Source organism: Octopus sinensis, linkage group LG1 (genome assembly GCF_006345805.1).
Source record: "Octopus sinensis linkage group LG1, ASM634580v1, whole genome shotgun sequence".
NCBI lineage: Eukaryota > Metazoa > Mollusca > Cephalopoda > Octopoda > Octopodidae > Octopus > Octopus sinensis.
The window spans coordinates 137,874,612-137,901,320 of NC_042997.1; the positions used below are offsets into that span (position 1 = coordinate 137,874,612).

The 26,709-nt window shown below is 37.0% G+C and overlaps 1 protein-coding gene across 2 annotated transcripts in view; it reads left to right on the top strand.

Annotated features, from left to right (window-relative positions):
- LOC115216982 (DDB1- and CUL4-associated factor 11) overlaps positions 1–26,709 on the top strand; it is a 40,561-nt gene that overhangs the window by 12,037 nt on the left and 1,815 nt on the right. For both annotated transcript variants that reach the window (XM_029786468.2, XM_029786477.2), the window contains 13 exons: positions 6,135–6,230; positions 9,655–9,719; positions 11,185–11,285; positions 12,173–12,275; positions 13,421–13,464; positions 13,630–13,753; positions 15,318–15,375; positions 19,132–19,224; positions 19,811–19,903; positions 21,003–21,092; positions 22,832–22,895; positions 23,006–23,158; positions 24,227–24,336. In XM_029786468.2, coding sequence (XP_029642328.1) covers positions 6,135–6,230; positions 9,655–9,719; positions 11,185–11,285; positions 12,173–12,275; positions 13,421–13,464; positions 13,630–13,753; positions 15,318–15,375; positions 19,132–19,224; positions 19,811–19,903; positions 21,003–21,092; positions 22,832–22,895; positions 23,006–23,158; positions 24,227–24,336 — 1,194 coding nt within the window. The remainder of the gene's footprint in view (positions 1–6,134; positions 6,231–9,654; positions 9,720–11,184; positions 11,286–12,172; positions 12,276–13,420; positions 13,465–13,629; positions 13,754–15,317; positions 15,376–19,131; positions 19,225–19,810; positions 19,904–21,002; positions 21,093–22,831; positions 22,896–23,005; positions 23,159–24,226; positions 24,337–26,709) is intronic.

Here is a 26,709-nt window from a genome sequence, read left to right on the forward strand (position 1 = left end):
TCAGGCATTTTTAACAAAGAGAGGAGATCTATGTGGAGGTCTGACAATGTTCTGTTGCAAGAGGATCAGAGGTCTGATGTTTTTCAGATTGCAAAGCTGAATCAGGATGTCGTTGGTGAAAAGTGTTTTTGAAATGTGAGTGGTACCTCACTTAGGCAAAATGAGATCTAAGAGTCTAAAACCCCCTTTGTTCATGAATGACCATGGGATTGCACTTTGAAAAGTTCCCTTCTGAGGCATAGTCCAGGCAAGGTTATTTATGGAAGTCGCCCATGCATACCAATATTGCACCAGTGATGTAGCAACTCATTTCTACAGCTGAGTGAACTGGAGTAATGTGAAATAAAGTGTCTTACTCAAGAACACAACACACAGCTCAGTCCAGGAATTGAAATCACTACCTCATGATTGTGAGCTTCACACTCTTATCACTGAGCCATTTGCCTTTGCAAAAAGAAATACAGCCCAGCTAATTAGGAAAAGGATTATATTATATTAGATGCTATACAAATTTATGCCAAAATGAAGATTTTTCAATGAGTTGTTTAAGAAATTTAATTGCAGCTAGTTGTCTATCAGAGCTCCTTTCTCAGCTCCTCACGGAGTGGTTGGCGTTAGGAAGGGCATCCAGCCATAGAAACACTGCCAGATCTGACTAGGCCTGATGAAGCCTTCCGGCTTCACAGACCCCAGTTAAACCGTCCAACCCATGCTAGCATGGAAAACGGACGCTAAACGATGATGACGATGATGATGATGATGAGAGAGGAGTAAACTCTTCTCTCAGATGAATTAGTTCTGACAACTGAATCTGTCAAAGAACTAAGGAAGGCATTCTGAATGTGAAAGCAAAGTCATCATCATCACTTAGCGTCTGTTTTCCATGCTGGTATGGATTAGATGGTTTGACTGGAACTGATAAGCCAGAGAACTGCACTAGGTTCCAGTCTAATTTGGCTGTGTTCTACAGATGGATGCCCTTCCTAATGCCAAGCACTCCATAGAGTGTACCAAATGTCTTTTATGTGCCACCAGCACAGGTGTCACTGGCACTAGCCACAATTATGATTTCATTTGATTTGACAAAAAGTCCTCAAAGTTAACCTATCAAGGACATAAGTTTTGGTTTGCCAGAAATATGACAGCACTCTTAATACCATCTCATAAGTAGCCATATTCTACTTGCTTCAGTCATTTAACTGCGGCCATGCTGGGGTAATGTCTTGAAGACTTTTTAGTCAAATGAATCGACCCTGGTACTTATTTTCTCTTTGTTACATCTGGTACTTATTCCATCAGTCTCATTTACCAAACCACTAAGTTACGGGGGGCGCAATCACATAAACACCTGTTATCAATTGGTGGTGGCAAACAAACACAAAAACACCCACACATAGACATATATATGACAGCCTTCTTTCAGTTTACATATACCAAGTCTACTTGCAAGTAATTGCTCGACCTGAGGCTACAGTAGAAGACACATGCCCAAGGTGCTATGCAGTGGAACTGAGTCTTTTTCAATATGCATAAGAGGGACTGGTAGGAATTCTATGCATTGTCTTTAATATAAACTGTGGGTGCATAAATAATGCAATAAGATCACAGGCAGGCTGAGAGAAAAAGAAGCACCTCATATGTAGCAGATGCACATAAGTAATTAGCAGTAATAGCAACCATAAAATGAATTCATTAAATGGGTCGATGACTCCCTAGAAGTAGTTGTTTACTTCAATTTCCTAACTAGCAATGGTGGTGGGTGTTTTCAAAGTCTAGTAGCCAGAATAAAAATGGAGATGAGGAAAAAAATTAGGACAGATTGCTTGATGTTTATGTATGAAGTGTGATAATACATGGTGGCAAAACCTGGCATTGAATGTGAGTGAAGGCTAGAAAGAATTAAGATGAGCATGTTTCACTGGACATTTAATATTGGCTTCAAATGTTGGCACAAGACCAGCAATTTCAGCGGATGGAGTAAGTTGATTACATCAACCCCAGTGCTCGGTTGGTACTTATTTTATTAACCTCCAAAAGGATGAAAGGCAAAGTTGACTTCAGCAGAATTTGAACTCAGAATGTAAAGATGAATGAAATGCTGTTAAACAATTTGTTTGGCTTGCAACTAAGAGAAAACAGGTGAATATAAGAAGAATCATGTAATGTGCATGGGGCATGATAGTTGATTAAGAAGTGCCAAATGATTTCAGCAGAAGGCACCTATGAAAAAGGAGCAAGTGTGAAAGCTGACCTTAGAATACTAAACTTCATGAAGGAAATGATGATGGACCACAGCAAGTGGTTAGTTGGAGGAGACTCCTTTGTCTCATATGAACATAGGAAAACAGACATGATAATGATTCACGTAAAAATCACCATTTGAGCGTGGCTGTTGCAAGTACCGCCAGACTGGCCCTCATGCCGGTGGCACATAAAAGCACCCACTACACTCTAGGAGTGGTTGGTATTAGGAAGGGTATCCAGATGTAGAAACTCTGCCAGATCAGATTGGAGCCTGGTGCAGCCATCTGGTTCACTAGTCCTCAGTCAAATCGTCCAACTCATGCTAGCATGGAAAGCAGACGTTAAATGATGATATGTATATAAGGTGGTATCAAAAGTTCCAGGACTAGTTATGTTTAATAAAAAATAAGTTATTTACCTAAGGTTTAACATCATCTCCTTCAAAATAGTCACCTTGCACAGCAATACACTGGTATCAACATTATGTATAACCCATTGCCTCATTGCTGTAGGCTTGTCGAAGCATGCTCAATATCTCTGTAGCAGACTTCCCAAGTTTAACGTAAAATATCACATTGAGTCTTTGTTCCTGTCCATGACAAAATGCAGATTACAGCATACATGTGATCATAAAAATACAAATTTCACAACTTGTGAAGTAAACACAACAATGTCACTCAGCACATTGCCTCATGAAGAGCACTACTAGCTCTCACTGTGCACACAACCATATGCTGCCATCTGTTGTTACACTACAGGACTAGTCCAGGAACTTTTTGATACCACATCGTATATATGCATCGTCATCATCATCATCGTGTAATATCTGTCTTCTATGCTGACATAAGTTGGACAGTTTGACAGAACCTGATGAACCAAAGTACTGCACTGAAGTCCAATGTCTACTTTGGCATAACTTTTATAGCTGGATGTTCTTTCTAATGCCAGCTACTTTACATAGTGTACTGAATGCTTTCTTTTTTTTTTTTTTTTGTAGCACTGACATTAATGAGGTCACCAAGTAATTTGAAAGAGCCCTCAACTGAGTTGGTATAATATTGAGGGAGATGGCTTTATGTCAGGTGTTGAGAGATTAAAGTATGATAGAGGGACTAGAACAGGTGTCTTGCTGAAGATAGATAGATGCTTATATTCTTGTACCTCAAGGTACAAGAACATAAGCAAGAGAAAGGGACAGAGGAGCAGAAAAGTTGGATAGGAAGGTTTGTTTGTGAAGGTGTGAAAGGAGGCTGACAGATGGTTAGAGATGGATGCAGTGAATGGGGTACACAGGTGAAGACATGGTCAATGATGCATATCAATTTGGTGGGGGAATGAAGGAAATTGAGGTGAGTCAGAGAGGAGGAGGTGATAAATGAAAGTAATAGGGAGACAGTTTGACAGAGAATCTGAAAGATTGTGAGATAAATGGTATATATATAAGAAATAATGGTGTCATTGAGGCCCAAATGTGTCAGGTAATGCTGAATAAGTGCTATAGAGAGACCATAGTTAAGTTCCAGATTCGGTAATTTTGCGAATAAGGGGTTCAACGTTGGTTCTATGTCAGCATGTGTATATAAGAATTTTTGTGTAATACCAAGGGTGTGTAGATATTAGAGCATTTATAGATAGCTGTAAGACCTTCTATCTATGAATGTTCTTAATATCTACACAGCCTTGGTTTTTTATCTCATTACACAAAAAAATTCTTTTATATATATATACATACATATATGTGATGGCTGCAACTCGATTTCAAGTAAAGTCACAGTTTGATTGTTCTCTTCAACATATGCAACATAGATGTTTTTCATTCCTGTTAGGGACTTACAATCTTTTGTGCATAGATGTGGCAACATTGAGTGCCTCTTGCTGGAGGTGTTAAAGTTTTATTTTGGTGAACCTTCATATGACATTTCAGTCAACTTCCTGATGCACATTCTTTTGCACACTCTCTGTGAGTAGAGATGCCATATAATGCATAGTTAACAGCTTCCATGTGTCTGTAGCTTCTGCGATGACCTGTAAGACTTTGCGTATGTGTGCATGCACAAGTATGTGTCTGTAAGTGTTTACTTTCTGCATCATCATCATTTAATGTCTATGCTCCATGCTGGCATGGGCTGGATGGTTTCACAGGAGCTTCTGATGGGTCTAAGAACTGCATCATACTCCAGAGTCTGCTTTAGCATGGTTTCTATAGCTGAATGCCTTATTTAATGCCAGCCGCTTTACAACATGTACTGGTTGCTTTTTTCATGTCACCAGCAGCTCACAAAAGTACAATACTGGGTGGGGGCATTTATGTACAGAGATGAGGGGTTAAAATATGAAAGGAGGAGAAGAGGGAGGGACAAACAAGTTCTAGTACAAGAGCTGTTTACTCAGCTTTAGGAGAGAGAGTGATAATGGGATTGATCAGTAGGAGCACAAATCCAGGTGGCTTGTCAAGGTACAAGGTGAGTAGAAGTGTGTTTGGACAGAGAAAGTAGGTTGATAGGTAGATGGGAGTTTGTAAAAGAGTATGGGAGAATAATAGATAGGGGGATGGGAGGCAGGTAACTACTGTAAAGATTGGGTAGGATTGAAGGGTGAGTGTAGGGTGTGGTGGATGATTTGGGGAAGGTAGAGAGATGTAGAAAAGAAGACGAGAGAGATAACATGTTTGTGCAAGCTACATCCAACGGTGGGGTACAGAGGCAAGCATAGTGCATGAAAGAAGATTTGGTGGGCAAGTGGTGAGGAGGGAATTGTGGATGAGAACAATGATGGATGGAGAATAGCTAACAAGTGAAATGGTTCTAGATAGCAAGAAAAAGCAAGTGGGGTGGAGGGTTTGCAATGAGAGAAATGATGGGTGACGAGGTTGATTGGAGGGGATTGGATGAGGTGCATGAACAGGCAAGGATGAGTGACAGAAAGAGTATTCAGTTGTAAAACAATACCTGAATACTACAAGGTGTTGTGCCAACCCACGATAGCATGTAAGAACACACCTAAAACAAACCAACATTGTCTTTCTGTTTATCTTTCTCTCTCTATCCTATTTCCTGTCAGCTATAGGGTTTCACTTAATCCCTTTAGTCTTAGAGGTTGCAAGGTGACTTCACAAGTACTGTATCATGAAAAGAAGCACCCAAAACTGTAAAGTGGTTGGCATTTAGAGGGACATCTGGCTTTAGATGTCAAAATAGTCATAGGGGTATGACACAATTATCATGATGATGGCATGTGGTATCATTGTCATCATGATGCCATGTGACTTAGTGGTTAGGGCATTCAGCTCATGATCATAAGGTCATGAGTTCAATTCCTGATGGTGTGCTGTATCCTTGAGCAAGACATTTCACATTGCTCCAGTTCACTCAGCTGGCAAAAGTGAGTAGTACCTGGAATTCAAAGAATTCAAAGAACCATCCTTGTTACATTCTGTGTCATGCTGAATCTCACTGAGAGCTCTGTTAAGGGTACATGTATCTGTAGAGTGCTCAGCCACTTGCACATTAATTTCATGAGCAGGCTGTTCCGTTGATTGGAGTGCCAATTATTACATATTTACACAAACACGCACACACATGCATGCATGCACACATACATACATACATATATATACATACATACATACATACATACATACATACATACATACATACATACATACATACATACATGCATACATGCATACATACATATACATATATAATGGTTGTATATTATTTGACAGGAGTCATATTTATGGTTACTAATATGCATTTAATCTAAACTTACAACCAATCAATCATCTGTTAACGTAGACAGTTTCTGTCTACTGTTGGTTAGGATATTGCTAATGAAAAGAAAGAAATAACGTTGCTTAATTATGTTTGTATTCTCTCAATCTATTGCAGGACACTCATCTTGGACAACAGATTCTATTGGCTTCTGGCCGAATCCACAAAAATAAAATCTATTGTGGGCCAACTGTTTCTCACATGTTGCAAAAGGTAAATTCTTACATACATTTATTCTTTACTGCAGTGGTTCCCAACCTGTGATCTGCAAACTAAATTCAAAATTTCACACACTCACACACACACATATACATACATACATACATACATACATACATACATGCATGCATGCATACATACATACATACACACACACACACACACACCACACACACACACACACATACATACATACACAAAATTTAGAGGACTGACCACTAAAAGTGGACAGCCTATATGCTAAACATAGACATCAAATCGCCATTACCATGAAGAATGTGTTCTTAAGAAAAATCTCAGCAAAAAACCAAAATGTAAACATAAGCAAGGCAAATGAAAATATACAAAATAAAAACCGATTACCTATGTACCATTGGTTTCATTTGTTAATATTTACATATATGGACACGCAAACATCTGCAAGATCATCAGCATAGTCTGATCATATATATATATATGTGTATATCTATATATAAAAACTCTAGTTGTGTGAGTGTCTGTCCCCTTCGATTTAGATTCCTAACTCCTCCCACATTTTGCGGTGCAGTTTAACCAAATTCGGGTATCTTATAGTCGTGATTCATATCGAGCCTGTCTGACTATTAGCGCGCGTCAACGATGAGTCTACGATTTTAAAAATAATTTAACATCATTTTTTATTCCATTTTAATGCATAAAATGCATTGTGTGTCGATGGCGGCGGAGTTGGCATCCACGCTCACAGCTGCACCTGTTTGCTTCTCCCCCTTCCCTCCCTCGTGAAGCTGTGGGGAAGGGAGTGTAAAGAAATCAACGTCGTAATGCGTTGTGAAGGAAACCAGCGTTCTTTTAGAACAACGACTTCATGGCTTGAAGACACCAAAACAAAAATGGCTAAGAAAGCCCGAATTTATAAGGGAAGTAACTCTCTAAAAATGCTTATATAGTTATTTCCCTTACAAACCCGAGCAACGCCGGGCGATACTGCTAGTATATATATATACACATACACACACATAAGGATAAGGATATTAAAGGGATTTCATGGGAAAACACATTTAAGTAAAAAGGGTCCTTGGTAGTGAAAAGGTTGGGAACCACTCCTTTAGTGCAATATGCCACTTCTATATCAGGGGTCAGCAACAAGGTAATCATAGCCCACAAATGGGCCATTAAAGTGATCTATATGGGTTTCAGATCTTTTATTTCAAATTTATTGTATTTGTAAATCATTGAGTAGTTTCAGGTAACCTTTTTTGTCACAATTTGTTTAATTTTTGCTAAAATAAGCATTGCAAATAATGGAAATAGTGATGCACTTGAGGATGATTTTATTTATATATAATCATTTCCATTTAACTTCTACTTTTCCATGCTTGCATGGGTTGGACAGTCTTTATTTTCTATGGCTGGGTACACTTCCTGTTGCCAACAAAGGCAAGGTAATATCCAGGGCCAGCCTTAAGCCAATTGGACTGATTTTTTCCTAATCGGGCCCCGTGCTCAAGGCTAGACATGTTCTTGCAGAATATTGAAAATGGATCACACTGCTTGTTTGACAGTGACAATCAGTTTACAACTGTCACATGATGTCAAGACAAGGAGACACAAGCACGCATGTGTGCACACAAACACTTTCACTTCCTGTCTACCTAATCCATTCACAAAGCTTTGATTGGCTTCAGCTATAGAAGACACTTGCTCAATGTGTCATGTATTGAGACTTAACCTAGGACCATGTGGTTGGGAAGCAAGCGTCTTATTTCTTTATTGTTCACAAGGGGCTAAACATAGAGGGGACAAACAAGGACAGGCAAAGGGATTAAGTTGATTACATCGACCCCAGTGCATAACTGGTACTTAATTTATCGACCCCGAAAGGATGAAAGGCAAAGTTGAACTCAGAATGTAACGGCAGACAAAATACCAATAAGCATTTCGCCCGGCATGGTAACGTTTCTGCCAGCTTGCTGGCTTCTTACCACACAGCTATGCTTGCACCTACAAAACAAGGATCAGTTCTTTTTGCAATGGTCCACTTTTGATTTTTTAAAAATTTACTCATGGTACAAAGCCAGCAATTTGGGGGAAGGGGAAAATCAATTAAATCAATCCCAGTGTTCTACTAGTACTTATTTTATTGACCCTAAAAGGATAGAAGGTATAATCAACCTCAGTGGAATTTGAACTCAGAGCATAAAGATGGATGGAATGCTTTTAAGCATTTTGTCCAGCATGATAGCAATTCTGCTAGCTTGCCTTTATATATATATGTATTGCAAAAAGAAGTTGTTTATCCTTGTTTTGCATGACGGTGGTTTTCATTTCAATGTTTGTATGTGTAAGAGTATGTATTTTTAGATGGAGATTCTTTAGCTATCCCAGACTTGGTCTTCATCAATAATATATCATTTCCATTCATGTCATTTCAGAGAGTTGAATAACCTATATATTTCACAGGCACAAATGCCCATCATCAAACATGAACAGTTTTAAGGAATTTAAATTTACATGGTACGACCACACTTGGAATTTGCATCATCAGTTTGGAACCCCTATCTTGCACAGAACATTGACCTCCTGGAATCTGTCCAGAGACGTGCAACCAAACGCATACCCTCCATCAGACACCTACCATATTCTGAGCGCCTTGTTTCCCTGGGCATGGATTCACTGAAGCTCCGGCGTCTGGCGACGGACTTGGTAAACACCCACAAAGTTATCAACCACCTCACCAACAACAACACTGAACACCTTTTTGATCTCCATGTGTCTAACACACGTGGACATGCCTACAAAGTCAGAAAACAATACAGCTCTCATGACTTTCGGAAACATTTTTTCACGCTCAGAGTTGCTGAAGCATGGAATAAACTGCCTGCGTCAGTTGTTGACTGCCATGACACTGCATCTTTTAAGGCCCTCATGCTTTCCGAAATCCGCCGAAACTACACCTGATTATATATACACTTTAGATGAGTTGTGCACCTGAGCACTGTACACAATTATTATTATTATTATTATTATTATAGATCATTTCTTTAACCCTTTAGCATTCAGACTATTCTTTCAAATGCAATGTTTATATATTCACATTGTTTTGAATTAATTGTGCATTATCTCATAACTTTGAGATTTCAGTGATGTAATTGTTTATTTTTAGAATGACAATGTAGAGTAGGTGGGAAAGTTTGGAACTGGCCAGTTTGAACAAAAGAAAAAAAATGATAGACTATCTGGGCTGGATATGGTCAGTTTGAATGCTAAAGGGTTAAACTGTTCACTTCTGATGATAGGCCTTTGTGCCCAAAATATATAAAGGGTGCTTAACTGTCCTTTTTTGTACTATTAAAATCTTTCTATCTTCTTTATTTGTTATTTTTCTTCTGTATCACAATATTTGAAGCAAACTACAACACTCTTTTTTGTTTTATTTCAGAGAGAAGTTGGCATGGGTGGTAAGCAATGTTTTTCAAATGGAGACCAGTGTGCGATGGGTACCCTGTAAGTACCTATTCTATATGGTTGTGTGTTGATCTTGATATTTTTCTTTCTTTTCTTTTTTTTGCTCTTTTTTCTTTTTTTTTTACTGATTTTAGTCAATTGACTGTAGCTATGTTGAGTTGGCATCTTTACAAGTTTTTACTCAATTATATCGATTCCAGTACTTAATCTGGTGCTTATTTCATCATCTTCATTAGCTACATCAATGCAAAATGGACAATCAGTAAAATTCTGATTCTATTTCTGTTTGAATATTTTGTTTGTCACACATACAGATGTACAGAAGGGAGGAAACCATTACAGTTTATTGTAATACATCATCATTTTAATGTTCATTTTGCCATGCTTGCATGAGTTGGATGGAATTTATTGAGGTGGATTTTCTGTGGCCAGATGTCCTTCCTATCACCAACCCTCATCTGTTTCCAAGCAAGATAATATTTCCCTATGACCAGACATGCTTTCAAAGATAGTAAATGAAGGACACTGCTTGCAATAATCACTTGAAGTCAGGTCAAAGAGACACATATACAACAGGTTTCTTTCCGTTTCTGTCTAACAAATCCACTCACAAGACTTTGGTTAGCCTTGGGCTATAGTAGAAGGCACTTTCCCAAGGTGCCATGTAGTGGGACTGAACCTGAAATCATGTGGTTAGGAAGCAAGTTTCTTACCACACAGTCACACCAGTGTCTATTATGTACAGTATATGAAATAAGATTAGATAGAAAACCCTGGTTGCCAGCTCTACATTTTTATATAGAATTACAAGGAAAATGAGAAGAATGACTAAGGAAACATTACTAATATTAAAATACAAACCAAAAAATCAACACACAGATAAATTACACATAAAATATATCAAAAAATCCACCAGTATAATTTTAAAATTTGTTATTTCTGATTTATCAGTTATAACAATACAGGATTCCTGCAATCTTTTGTAACCTAATCCAAAGCATGCAGATAACATCCCATTATTACCGTCATTTCATTTTGTTGATGGGACTATGAAGCTTATTACACTAATGGATGAAGGAATTTTGTATTTACACTTGTGCCTAGTCAAAAGCTCTCATGCTGGTACTGCATAATAGCACTCATGCCGGCACCATGTAATAGCACAAAAGAATCATGAAACAGATTCTTCAAGCTGAGCCAACTAGCAGGACGCTTAGGAGTAGACCAAAAATGGGATGGTTGGATATCGTTAGTCTCAGCTGGTCACACTTGGATATCCAAATGGAAAGTGCCTCAGGACTCTACCCACGTCCACAACCCTCACAAGAATAGTGGCTGGATGGCTGGAAACTAAACTTAAACATTGTTATGTCATTGATATAGTCATATTTGAAAGAAAAGCTGTTCTCTATTCACACACGGACATTAAACGATGATGATGATGAAATATTTGTATATAAACATAATTATATGCTTCAAATCGATATGTTTTTTTCATCTTTAGATACATCCCAAATATGATGTCAACAGTTGCTTACTGCAAGGACAAAGCTTTCTGTGGAATCTATTCCAAAGAAGGTGACAGCTTCTTAGCTGCAGGTCGAGGTAGGTACACATATTCTTTTATTCATTGAATGTTTTATTCACTTTTTCCTCTCTCACTCTCTCTCTCCTCTTCTCCCTCCTTCCCTCCCTCTCTTTCTTTTTGTTTTCAGCATGTATATATTAATCTCTTCATGACTTGACTTCACATGGTTGTTGTAAATGAGTGTCACCATCATACACGTGGTGTCTTTAGTTTCCAATCTTCCATACAAGCATGTCTTGCCATAAAGATATATTAAGATATATTACAGTATTTGAAAACAGGTGAGGATTGACAATAGGAAAGGTATCTGACTGTATAAATCTGCTTTAATGAATTCCATTTGATTCATGCATGCAGGGAAAAGTGGACATTAAAATAGTAAAATGATGATGATAATGGTATGCATATATATATATATATATATATATATATATATATATATATGATAGGTTTCCTCCAATCTCTGTCTATCAAAATCATTCGTGAGGCATTGAGGAAAAGATAGGGATGTATACATATGAAAGGCCTCTATACAGTTTCCATGTACCAAATTTCTCTGCTTTGAATTTCATCACTGTTAAGCTGTTGTGGAAGACACTTGCTTAAGGTATCTTACAGTGCAATATGATGTTGATCCATGTGATTGCAAACAACATGTTCATACTTATGCCCATGTATAAAATTCTCAATGACTATCTGAAGTATCTTAATATCAATATTCAGGATTGAATTAATTTTTATGGTTTATTTTAGTAGCTCTTTATTGAGCTTTGTGTTTACTTCAGCAAATTTTTATTAGTCTTTTGAAATCATTTGGAATCTTCCATTAAAATTTTAAGCTTTACTAAAAGCTTGATTATAAATTATTTCTCAAGCCTCTGACAGTTTGTTTATTTATCTTCAGATGTATATATACGGTTGTATGACACATCATGTGATGAATTCAGACATATTAAATCAATTCGAGCACAAGGATTTTTCTGGAGTATTTTAGATGCTGCATTTAGGTAAGTTTTTATTTCTTGAAAATTTTCTTGCTATTAAAGAAAAATAGTGAAGAAAGTGAGCTTCTAATGATGTGAAAAGGGAAAGTTGAGAAACCTTTGTATATTTCAGGAACAAAGGTCCATTGTCAGAAGTGAATGGACAAAATGGAGTTGCTGCATGTTTGGCTATCAAAGTGACAGGATCTGCATAAACTCACATTTCTAAACTGTTCACTTCTGATGAGGGGCCTTTGTGACAAAATCATATAAAGGTTACTCAAGTTTCCTTTTTTGCATTGTTAGAAATCCTCTTTCTTCATTATATTTTACTTCTGTATCACAATGTCTTAAGCAAACTACAATACTTTTTCTTAAACTCTTTAGCATTCAGATTACTTTGTCAAATATAATGTCTGTTTATTCATGTTGTTTTGAATTTATCCTGCATTATCTTGTAGTTTTGAGATTTTGATTACATGATTATTTATTTTAAGATTAACATTGTAGGGTAGGTATGATAGGCTGGATCTGGCAGGTTTGAACATAAGACAGGTAAAATATTTTGGTTGGTTATGGCCAGTTTAAGTGCTAAAGGGTTAAGGAAAAATAATTCTTAATTCTGTGATTGTCAGTTATTAATATACTAATTATTAAATGTAAAAACAACATTCTGTGGTTTCTAGATAACATGTTCTTGATAGCTGATACCATTCAATTTATCTTGTTGAATTAATTTTAGACTTTCTTCACAACTTTAAAATAATTTTTATGGACTGGTTTATGGAGGACGGATGTTGTAGTAATTTAGAACTTGACATATTTTTCAACAGGTTCCATATAAAAAAGAATTAGTTACTAAGAGAGATTTCCAAGCAATCATTTTATAAATATACCTGGTAAATATTGAAAGAACATTAAATTTTATGTAATATTCCATGATTTCCTTATAGTAATTGTAAAAGGAACAGTTCCTTTTTCTGAAGGAAATTATTTATCACTATAAATACTTAATGTTTTCAAAGCTTTCAATGACTTATGATAAAACAACAACATCATATACATTTGTATTTTAATTGCTTGTATTTTTATAAATGTATAACTTGGAAGAATTTAACTTAAATCTTTTATAATAATATTTCTTTTATATTTTCTTAATTTTTGTTTAGTCCTGATGGAAATTATGTGATATATTCCAGTTGGTCTGACTGCAGTAAGTCTTACAGCTTTTATTATTCAAGAACCGTCAATATTATTTTGAATGTATTGTTTTATGTATATTTCAAAATATTTGAAACTAAATGCTTATTTTATATAGTCACAAGTATAATTTTTTTTCGTTTTGTTTATTTAACGTCCTCTTATGCACATATTTCAGTTCATTTGTGTAATATTCGAGGTGACCGTGATATCCACGAAGCCCTACCATTGTTTCCTGGTAGAAGTACTTTCTGCATTTTTTCACTGACATTCTCTTCTGACAACAAGGAAATTCTTGGAGGGTAAGCATGAAGTTTCTTCTTCCATTCATCATCATCATCATCATTATCATCATAATGCTTTAAAGTTTGTTTTCCATGCTGGCATGCATTGGACGGTTTGACCAAAGCTGACAAGCTGCACCAAGTCCCAGTCAGATTTGGCTTGGTTTCTACAGCTTGATGCCCCTCCTAATGCCAACTACTTTACAGTGTATGCTGGGTGCTTTTAACGTGCCACCGGCATGAGTGCTTTTACATGGCACTAGCATGATTGCTTATTATGTGGCACAGGACTCTTGCAGGCCAATCCTCTTCACCAGGGAATGTGGCCTTAACACTTCTGCTCTGGAAGACGGGTCTTCTTGAGTACAGCAAGGCACTAGGTATCTTGGTCCTTTGTCAGCTTCTGAAATTCACTGTAATTATAACTTCAGTCTTCTTCCTTACATCTTGAACCATTTTGAAACATATTACTCTATGATAGACATCTCATTTGAAAATATATCGTATGCTGTCATTCTTACTTTACTTCAATAATTAACCTGAACTAGTTATTTTTTTTCTGTCATTCAACTCAATATTGATGCAACTAAGTTATTTTTTAATTAAATCTTTAAATATGGGCTCACCTATTCAATGTTCTAAATACTCTAATAACATGCTTAATTTAGAGTTTTGCTATGACTGGAAATTGACTTGAACGATAAAGTTCTATTGAAATTTAATATGATCTCAGGAGGATAGTTTATTCCAGCAGTTCCTAAACTTATTTTACCATGGAACCTTTACCTATATTTTATGGACAGCCACTGACACCAAAATTTAAATAAGATGTTTTAAATGAAGCAAATATTGCTTTATAGAGAAAATACATTCATATAAAATGTAAAAAAAAAAACAAAACAAAAAAAACTATTTACCATATATACTGGTTTATAAGATGTGACAAGAAATTGGCATACATTGAATGTGACTGTATTAAGGCTGGAATACCGAGTGTATAACTGTATGATGAAACATTAACTTTGTTTTCTCCACAAAATATACTTATATGCCAGTAAATACAGCAATAACATTATTTTGAAATAGCAGACGCCATTCTTTATTTTATTTTTTTTTTTTGCATAAAATAAATTTTTATTAAAAGACCCCTTTTCTTGCAGAATCTCAGAATTTTGCCTCAGAACCTACTTAAAGAAGCACTGATCTGATCTATCAGGGCAAATTTCATTAAATATCCTATTCTTGTACTAGCAAAACATTCCCTGTAATTATAAAAAGAATCCCCAAAATTTGAAGTAGAACTTTTCACAGCCAGGTGGTCATCCTTAATACCAGTGTTTCATATTTGTGAGTGTCCCTGATTTGTTGCCAAAAACATTTCTCACTGGAGCATGTAGCTTATACTGATGTTATCATTTGTCCCTTTGCTAGTATGAATACAGTCTGCATTCAAACTCACTGAAACCACTCTTAAGGTGTCATATTCAAAGAAGCCATTATCTTACATATCTTTCTATTATTTTTCTACCATTTTAACTTAATACCTTGCCATTTTTAAAAGTAAACTTTCACTATTTTCCAGTGCAAACTGTGGTAATTTTTATGTGTATGATTTAGAGAGAAACCAGAAGATATTAACAGTAAGTCATTTTGCAAGACTTTACTTCTTCTCTTCCAGTCACTGAGTACAAATGAAAAAGAATCATATGTACGTGTGTACATGTGCTTGTGTATTTGTGTGTGTGTGTGTGTGTATGTGTGTGTGAGAGAGAGGGTCTGTATATGCCTATCTACCCATTTCCCATATATACATGAGTGAGTGGACAAACAAAAGACAGAAGCACACAACACATTTGGAAGGAGTGCATATATTAGTAGTCCATAACAATTTGATTTGACTACATGCAACTTTAAGTAACTGTAGGCTCATTACAGAACATAGCTCCTTAGGCCTCAGGAGCTAGTTTCATGTGATGAACCTACAAAAGTTGCATGGAGCCAAATCAAACTACTATTAAATACTAGTATATATATGCGCGCACATATACACACACAAATGTGATGGGCTTTTTTCATTTAGTATCTACCAAATCAGATCTGGTCAGTAGCCTTCAACAGGTTGTTTCATAGAAACCTCTAGTTGTCTTCTGCATCATGTGATGCTATATCCCCCTCTATTTCGTCAAAAGCTTCACGTAATACATCTCTAAATCTCTGTCCATTCGCAGGATCCCTAAGCTTCCAGACACTTCTCCATGCTGGCCGTCTTCTGGGCATCCATTTACTCTGATCCTGAAGGGCTATATATATATATATATCAACCTGACATATATATATGATGCAGACATAGCTATAGGGTAAGAAGTTTGGATGGCCCAGGGCTATAGAAGACACTTGTCCAAAGAGCTGTGCAGAGGGACTGTACCCAAGAGCATATGGTCGGGAACCAAGCTTTTTAACTACACAGTCATGTCATCACCTATATATATACACACACACACACATGCATATATTCTTTTATTGGTTTCAGCCACTGAAACCATGCCCATGCTAGAGCACTGCCTTCAAGGGTTTCAGGTGACTATATTCATTGGAGTGCTTCACCCAGTACTTGATGACATGACTGTGTGGTTGAGAAGTCCCTCTGCATAGCACTTTGAGCAAGTGTCTTCTACTATAGCCCTGGGCCATCCAAGACTTTGTGAATGGATTTGGTAGATAGAAACTGAAAAGAGCCTGTCATATAAACCAACGGTTTACAACCAGGGTCCACAGTATTATTTTAAGGGTCCATTACAAGAGTCTGTTAGGTTTCTTTCTCTAACATTTTAAATAGCGCATCCTATATGTGAATGTTTGATGAACAAAATAGGAATTTTGAAAGAAGTACCTATAAAACTCAAATGGCCATGGGCGTCCACCAGTATAAAATAGTAATCAAAGGGGTCCGTAGATGAAAAATGGTTGAGAACCACTGTTGTAAACGGACATCAATCAGTTATTATTGTTCGTTTCCATTCTTCTGTGAAAAAGATGAGAAAATATTACCTTGCTTGGAAACAGTTGAAGGTTGGCAACAAGAAGGGTGACCAGCTGTAGAAAATCTGCCACAACAAATTTCGCCTGATCCATGCAAGCATGGAAAAGTGAACATTAAAACGATGATTATGATTGTGTATGTGTGTGTGTGTGGGGGGGGGTATTGTGACCCATTATACACAATACTTTTTTAAAATTTCATTTTGAATTTCTTTGGTCCAGTAAACTCAGCAATAACGATTGACTAATATTTTGTGTTACTGTGAATGAAGTAAGAATGTGCATAAAGTATGTATTATTGGATGCATTGATCAGAGGTATTCCAGTCATGACCATCTTGTCTTTTCCTTATGTGCAAAGAACGCAAGACCCATATAATGCAGTGTGTCCCTTTCTAAGATAGTGGTATGTTATCTGTGGGACATTTAGCTACTACTTCTTACCGCTAGAGCGTCCATGTAGAGACTACTTTGGCTCCTATGGACATGTTTGTGTTATACTTGCGTAAAGCTGATGTAAAGTCTGAAGATGGAGGTGGGGGGGACTTATAGAAGGGAGATCACTCTCTAAAGGGACGTGACTCTATTGAACTTGTTAAAATTAGTACTATATTATGTATGAGAGTCAATATAATTGACTAAAAGCTCTTGAAGGCACTGAGTCAGTATGTCAGCAGTCCATTAACTGAAACCAATGAAAGAATATAGTCTTGAAACACCTCGTGTGTATATAAACTGAATACAGGCATAAATAGAAGATAGCTGAATAACAGGGGTTGACTGTATGCATGGTTTGAGCATGTACTCAATTAGCTATACACAATTTTTAATTTTGTGCCAATGTGAGACGGGGAGAGAGAGAGTTGGGAGATTATTGTTGAAATCAGGAAATATATATTCGTTAGTAAGTAAAGATAAATTCAACTGTACTTTGCATCAATGCTAATTGATTCCACCTAGTAAATTTAATCTGTTGTTCAGTTTAATACCACCAACCTACCCTAGGGTGTCTCTAGAAGAGTCCAAGATAAAAATCTTGTGAATGGACAACAAAAACTTGAAATGCTGGGGTCATTACAAGTACAGATACAAGGCTAGTATTGGGGTTTATGAAGTAAGAAAAAGAACAAAAACAGATAATGATAAAATATAAGTAAAAAAATCCCCAGTAGTGAGAATGGCCACCTGATGCCAATCAAAGAACTCTACACGAAGAGTAAGTGTTTTATCCCAACTGACAGTTTCCAGTCTAGAAGTTTATGTTGAGATGAGGTCCATTCTCCTGTTGCAGTGGCTACATAGAATAAAGGAGGTATGGTAGTAGGCCCACATTGTGTCTTAGGACTCATAAGGGCAGAGTTGAACTCTATTTCCATGATGTATTAGTAACTGAGATTATAATATTAGCCCCTGAACAGGTCATTGGCCCATTGCAGGGTTTACTTCGTAACTATTTACTGGAACTCATTGACAGCTGAGTGAACTGGAGCAACATGAAATGAAGTGTTTTGCTCAAGAATGCAATGCACTACCTGGCTCAGGAACCAAAACCATGGCCCTACAATCATGAATGCAACACTCTAACTGCTATGCCATACCCCTTCACTAGAGAAGGTATGGTAGAGTGGTAGAATTGTTGCAGTGTTGGACTAAATGCTTTGTGACATTAATGTTCAGAGTTAAAATTCTTCTGAGATCAATTTTGCCTTCCATACTTTCAGGGTCAATGAAATCAAATGCTAATTGAATACTTTGTTGATCTAATAGACTTTACCCTACTCTCACCTTCATTTTTAGCTTTGTACTTATGCTAGAAAATATTATTATTCAAGTATAGGAGTCAATATAATTGACTACCTTCTCCTCTATATTTCTGACCTTGTGTCTATGTAAGAAATTATTATTATTTTATTATTAATGTCCCATGATCCACTGCCCTTTTGGCAAATAAACCATTGGTCAAGTCATTGAAAGATCACTCCACAATCTTCCTTTAGTTAAGATAGTCAGGCAGTGTTCCCTGTTCAGGGGCTTTGGTGAAGGAGATTCTGTGGTGGATACACTTAAAAGGACTGAAGACGGACTCCTTCCTCTTGACCTTTTCATGGACTTTTTCAAGGTCAATAAAATAACTAACTGCTTATTGCTAAGGCCTATTAAATCAACTATACAGTTGAATCTAAAAAAAGGAAGGACACATCAGACAATGTAATTCTAGATATACACAAAGACAAGATTGATATATATATGACATCTTTGATCACACTACAGCAACAACTACACCTACTTAAAATTGTTGGACTTGTGTCAATGTTAGAAACCATTGTTGTTGTCAATGTACTTTTTTGTGATTTATAGATCAAAGCACATGGTGATGATGTTAATGCAGTAAAATTTGCAGATGATAGTTCCCAGATATTGTTCACAGGAGGAGATGATGGATTCTGTAAGGTAAGAAATAAAATAAATACATTTAGATTTTTACTGACACTTCTTTGTAACTTTCTCCATTGGAAATGCTGTCAACCAGTGATTAACTCACAAGAGATCTATAACCAATGATGTTGTTACTTACAGAATGCATGATATAAAATAATAATAGTAAATACACATATAATCTAGCACATTGATATACACTTCTAAAATATTGAAATCAGCACTTATTTAATACAGGATTATAAAGGATTTATAAATTTTATTGTGAAACATATTATAGCACGTACTCACAACTTCTAAATATGCATTGAAACATATAATCATATTCTTTCTAATGTCATTTACAATCCTATTCATTTAAGTATTCACATTTCTGTTGTATATTCTTCTACATACCTAAGAAGATACATATTATAAACATAGTTATATGTGCCATTTTTATACACACACACACACACACACACAATTATACTCACATACATAAGATATTCACAAGAACATGCATACACTCACACATTAAACAGTTCACCAGTCAAGATTTAATTGCTTGTCCAAATTGTATGATTGACTTCAACTTTGATCCTTCTTGTTTAACTTTCAGGTTTGGGATCGGCGTACCCTGAATGAAAACAATCCAAATCCAGTTGGAGTGTTTAGTGGACATGCTGGTGGCATCACATATATAGATTCCCGGGTAATGTCCATCTTATACAATTCTTTTCTCATCTTGTTGCATGCATTCAGCAAAATTTGTTGTGTTTTAAGTGAGCTACAAAGGTTTAGTGGATGGGTTGCTGGGCTTTTGAATTGACATTATACTGAAGGCACAATCTCTGGCTCAAAACCATTAACATTACTTGACTAAAATGTAATTATTATTTAACCTTTAGCATTCAGATTATTCTGTCAAATGTAATACTTGTCTATTCACATTGTTTTGAATTAATCATGCATTAAGCTTCAAGATTTCGATGATGTGATTGTTTAATATTAGAATGACATTGTAGGCTAGGTGTGAGAGGCCAGTTTAAACATTAAACAGAATATTTGGGTTGAATATGGCTGGTTTAAATGCCAAAGGATTTGGCAAAATAGCAAAGAAGCCTCAATGTGGTCACTCAGCTTTCTAGAATTAACAAATTTCCTGGATAATTTAGTCCTGAATTTAATGTACCAGAAAAAAATAGACAGCATGGTCTATTTGTATTCTCTTTTTATTCATGTGTACTTTTAATCACAAGTGATTAACTAAACTGAAGTAATTAATATTTAATCATAAGTACAGCCTTGTACTACGTAGGGTGCCAACATGGCTATGTGGTAATAAACTTGCTTCCCAACCATGTGCTCTTGGATTCCGTCCCACTGCACAGCATCTTGGGTGTCTTTCACTATAGCTCTAGGTCAACCAAAGCTCTTGCAAGCAGATTTAGTTGACAAAAACTGAAAGAAGCCCATCATGTGTGTGTGAGTGTGTTTATCCTCACACTACTGCTTTACAACTGGTGTTGGTTTGTTTATGTCCCCTCAATTTAGCTGTTTGGCAAAAGAAGACTGATTGAAAAAGTGCAAGTCTTAAAAATAAGTACTGGGGTTGATTTGTTCAACTAAGCCCTTCAAGGTAGTGCTCCAGCAAGGCCACAGTCTAACAACTGAAATAAGTAAAAATATAAAAGATATTATTTGCTATGTTACTATATTTTGTGTAATTTAACAGTTTTAAATTGAACTGGACATAATTATGATAATTATTTTGAATGAAACATTAAACTAGAAAATTTTATGTTTTTTAGGGTGATTCTCGGTACTTGATATCCAATTCTAAAGACCAGACAATAAAACTGTGGGACATACGAAAATTTTCTACAGAAGAGGGTATCAAGGTAATTTCATTTCTGATCTGTGATTCATTCCTGAAGCTGATTGTCAAGTTCTCTGGTAGATGTTTGGATTTTTGTAATCATCATTATCATTATCATCATCATCACCATCATCACCACCATCATCGTCATCAGTTTCTAATAATGATAATATAAAAACTAAAGTTCAGGATTACCATTGGCAGCCTATATCTGAAGAACGTAAGCATACCTTTAAAACACTTTTTCATGCACAGAATCTTGCTTTCAATTTATACAATTTCTGAAATTTGTTTTAGTGAAACCACAAATCCAACTCACTGGAAAAATCACTTTTCTAAAACCATTTGCAAATATATATATTAGTGTAACTTTTCCTTTTCTGATAGTTTGGGAAATGGATATAAAAGATAAAAAAACCACCTTTCTACATTTTTGTTATGTAATTAGAGAAGGAGTTGTGATATCCATTAAGAGATATAGATCTTCTAGTGGATTTGTTTGGTGTTCAGCTTAAATTCCTGTGGCTTGACCCATACGTGAGAAAGTGGGTAGAGATGTTGTAGAGCTGGGTAGAAATGCATAGTTCAAAATGCTAGAAGCATTATTCTTCAAAATTATTTAGGACAAAAAAGCAAAAAATGGCAGAAGAGATTGACAAATGCATTGCAGACCTGTTTTGCATATTGTTGATTGAATGTTTGCAAATCAACTATAGAGGCTGCAGTCTAGGATGTCCGAGTGTGCTGCAGCAATACTGTTCCAAATATGTAAACAGTACTAGAATATGGGTCACAGCTGAGCTCTGTGGAGAGTCAGCAATTGATATGTAGTGACCCCTGGCAGTTATGACTGCAAGCAAAATGGAAAAGGGATGTAATGAGAGTAATCTCCCTCAATTTTCTAGAATGTTCGAGATTCTTTGGGAAACTCCCGGTTTTACGTGGAAGTCAGGGACTTCTGTTCCGTCCTTATATAAAGGAAAGAAATTCTAAATTCACGCCATTCAGTACCTTTGGGTTCTTCAACACGTACTGGATTGAGCTGCCATACTTCACGCCCACTCGCACACTCATTTGCCTTTCTTACTTGGAGACATTTGACTGCAAACAGAACATATTCATGTAATGTTATAAGTTTCCTTCTATTAACCTTGTATATGAATACATTACTTCCAGTAATAAAAGTTATGACTTACTACAAGTGTTTCGTGAATTTCTATCTTCTTGTTGTTATGAGCTGAAACAGTGACTTCATTTTCTCTTATACTGACTAAATTATAGTGTGTCATTAAGCCAATATTACCACCAAAAATGGATAACCCCGACATCACTATAGATCTAAGGTGTAAGCCTAGCATTTTGAATGTTCTTTTCTCAATATTATACATGTATGGTCACTATGAAGTTCACCAGAAATTGTATTTGAAATGACTTTAGAGAGTTATAAGTCAGTATTATTCATGAATATTTTTGACATGTGGAGTGAGTGTATAGTAAAAGTTGTGTGTATTAGGAGTCTTTTGGTACTGTTGAAGAAACTCAGTTTATCATTCCCATGTTTTGAATACTGGAGAATTTCGAAATGCTCCTGGCAAGTCAAATCAACAGCTTGCTTTAAATTTCTGATTGGAGCCATTCCATATCACTTTAATTTCTAATGTTCTTAAGAAATGGTTGAACATCACAAAATTCCATTCCCTGTTTTTCTAAGACAACATGTCTTTGTAAGAAATTACAAATATCCAGTTTTCTTCCTTTCAGGCTACTGAAGCAGCTATCAGTTTCCAAAGGTGGGATTATCGTTGGCGGCCTATATCTCAGGAAAGTAAGTACACCCATAATACACACTTCTTGATGTACAGAATTTTGAAACTGTTAAACTACGTCAAATTTTGAAACTGTTAAATTTCACGAAATTTTTCAACTTTGTTTCAGTGAAATTACGAAAGCCTCTAACTGGAGACGTATCAGTTATGACTTACCGTGGGCATACTGTTTTGCACACATTGATTCGTTGCAAATTCTCTCCACGCTTCACTACGGGTCAAAGGTACATTTATTCTGGATGTGCAACAGGAAATGCATGTAGTAAGTACATACTTTTCCTTCATTTATTTTTCAATTTAATTTTTCTCTGAAATTTCATCTTCCTTTATGATCATCCAGTTTCCACTTTAAAATGAAAATCGGTTTAGTTTACATCACTTCTACAGAACCATAGTGAGCTGTGGTAAGAAAATAAGTTGTAAGTGTTAAGACAGTATTCCTCTTCTAGGATGGTTGCACAGATGTTTAGTCTACTCATTCAACTACATCTCTAGGCATTACCATATCAAGATATAACAGACATTACGATGTTTTATCATTACAATGATAATCAAAGACTTTTTTGTCTTAACAGAATACTTTTGTAAAGAAGAGGCTTTGAAAGATGTATCACTTTTTTTAAAAAATCTAAATTGGTTTGGTTTAGAGGAAGTGAAGGTACATGGCCTAGTGATTATAATGTTGCACCCATGATTGTAAGATCATGGTTTTGATTCATGGATAAGGTGATGCATTGTGTTCTTGAACAAAACACTTTGTTTCACACCGCTCCAGTCCACTCAGCTGTAAATGAGTAACCCTGTGACAGACTGGTACATACACACACACACCCATACATACATACGTACATACATATATATATATATATATATATATATATATATATATACCATCATCATTATCATCGTTTAACATCCGCTTTCCATGCTAGCATGAGTTGGATGGATTGATTGAGAACTGGCAAGCCAGCAGACTGCACCAGGCTCCAATCTCATCTGTCATGGTTTCTACAGCTGGATGACCTTTCTAATGCTAACCACTCCAGGAGTGTTGTGGGTACGTTTTATGTGCCACCGACACAGTAGCCATTCAGGGGACAATGGCATTGATCAGGCTTGAATGGTACTTTTTACATGCCACTGGCATGGGTGCCAGGCAGGTGGCACTGGCACCAGCCATGCTTGAATGATGCTTTTTACATGCCGCCAGCACAAGTGCCAGTCAGGCAAAATATATATATATATATATATATATAAATTAGAAAAATTACTGATGATTAAGTAAATCTCTTTCTGTATCTTTCAATAAAACTAATTTTAATATTTTCAGTTTATGATGTTCTTACTGGAGAAATCGTGACAAAACTGTCCAATTGTCACAGCACATGTGTACGAGATGTCTCATGGCATCCCACGAAAAACACAATAGTAACCACCTCAGTAAGTAAAAATTTATTTCTTTTGCATTTGACTTAAGTGATTTACTTTCTAGGTGCATGAATTACAGATAGCTTGTCTGCTGTGAGATGATAATTAAATTTCAATCTACTTGAAACTCACTCCTGTCTTTTGGCAACCATGCTTGGTGTGGTCTTTCACCCAGTTATCTAACTTCACTTCAGTTGACAGTTTTGACTAATTTGACAGTCTCTAAGTCAAGATAGCACCAGAATAATGTCATTTTAACCCTTTTGATACCAACCTGCCCAAAACCACTTTTGCTTCTATGATACAAATTGCATTTTAAAGTTATCTAAATTAAAACTTTCCATCAAAATTCCATGTTAATTTATGTTCTAAACACAGCCTTGATAATCACCATCACCATCACCATCATCATCATTGTTTAACATCCGTTTTCCATGCAAGCATGGGTTGGACAGTTCAACCGAGGTCTGGGAAGCCAGGAGGCTGCACCAGTGTTTCTACAGCTTGATGTCCTTCCTAACGCCAACCACTCCATGAGTGTAGTGGGTGTTTTTTATGTGCCACTGGCAACAGGGGCCAGAGAAGGCTGGCAACGGCCATGATCGGTTGGTGCTTTTTACATGCCACCAGCACGGAAGCTGGTCAAGGCGACACTGGCAGCGGCCACGTTCAGATGGTGTTTTTTACTTGCCACCGGCAAAGGTATCACAACTACAATTTCCATTTGATTTTTTTGATGTTGACAACATTATTTTACTAAAAACTTCATTATTTTTTAAATTCATTCAAATAAAGGTAGTCCTTTATAAAGGTAGTCATTCAAATAAAGGTAGACTTTATCATAGTCCTCCAGGCAATAACGGAGGAATTCAAGACAGGTTGCCCTTGGGAGCTCCTCTATGCTGATGACCTTGCTCTAATTGCTGAGTCGCTATCAGAACTGGAGGAGAAGTTTCAGGTGTGGAAACAAGGATTAGAATCGAAGGGCCTCAGAGTCAATCTAGCTAAAACCAAAGTCGTAATCAGTAGGAAGGTAGACAAATCACAAACACCTTCAGGTAGATGGCCCTGCTCGATCTGTAGAAAAGGTGTAGGTAGAAACTCTATAAGATGCACCAAGTGTAAGCTATGGACACATAAGAGATGCAGCAATGTCAAAGGAAGGCTAACTAGGAAGATGGTTTTTGTATGTGGCAGATGCTCAGGAACAATAAACACTGAAAATGCTCTGAGACCAACTTCCGTCACTTTCCAGGGAGAAAAACTAGAAATAGTTGATAGTTTCCGTTACCTAGGTGACCAAGTCAGCAGCGGGGGCGGGTGTGCTGAAAGTGTAACTGCTAGAGTAAGAATAGCTTGGGCAAAGTTCAGAGAGCTCTTACCTCTGCTGGTGACAAAAGGCTTCTCGCACAGAGTGAAAGACAGACTGTATGATGCGTGTGTACGAACAGCCATGCTACATGGCAGTGAAACATGGGCCGTGACTGCTGAGGATATGCGTAAGCTCGCTAGAAATGAAGCCAGTATGCTCCGATGGATGTGTAATGCCGGTACTCACACTCGGCAGAGTGTAAGTACCTTGAGAGAAAAGCTGGACCTAAGAAGCATCAGTTGTGGTGTGCAAGAGAGACGTTTGCGCTGGTATGGTCATGTGGCGAGAATGGATGAAGATAGTTGTGTGAAAAAGTGCCACACCCTAGCGGTTGAGGGAACCTGTGGAAGAGGCAGACCCAGGAAAACCTGGGACGAGGTGGTGAAGCACGACCTTCGAACTTTAGGTCTCACTGAGGAAATGACTAGAGACCGAGACCTCTGGAAGTGTGCTGTGCGCGAGAAGACCCGGCAGGACAAGTGAGTCCACAATCCGTGGCCTTCTACATGGGATGGAGCCAGCCTACGTATGCATACCTTCCCTTCTTGGGACACAAAACTCTACTTGTGAAGACGTGTTGAGGCAAGTGAGGATCAGAATCGAAATCGATCAATGGAAATTGCGGATGTGCTACCAGTGCCGGTGGCATGTCGAAACTCTGCTTGTGAAGACCCATTGAGGCAAGTGAGGATCAGAATCGAAATCGATCAATGGAAATCGATCAATGGAAATTGCAGATGTGTTACTAGTGCCGGTGGCATGTAAGAGAACTTTCCGTTTCGCGACCGTTGCCAGCACCGCCCCGTTTCGTGTCCGTTGCCAGCCTCGCCTGGCCCTCGTGCCGGTGGCACATAAAAAGCACCATCCGTTCGTGGCCGTTTGCCAGCTCTGTCTGGCACCAGTGCGGGTGGCACGTAAAAAGCACCCACTACACTCACGGAGTGGTTGGCGTTAGGAAGGGCATCCAGCCGTAGAAACACTGCCAGATTTGACTGGGCCTGATGAAGCCTTCT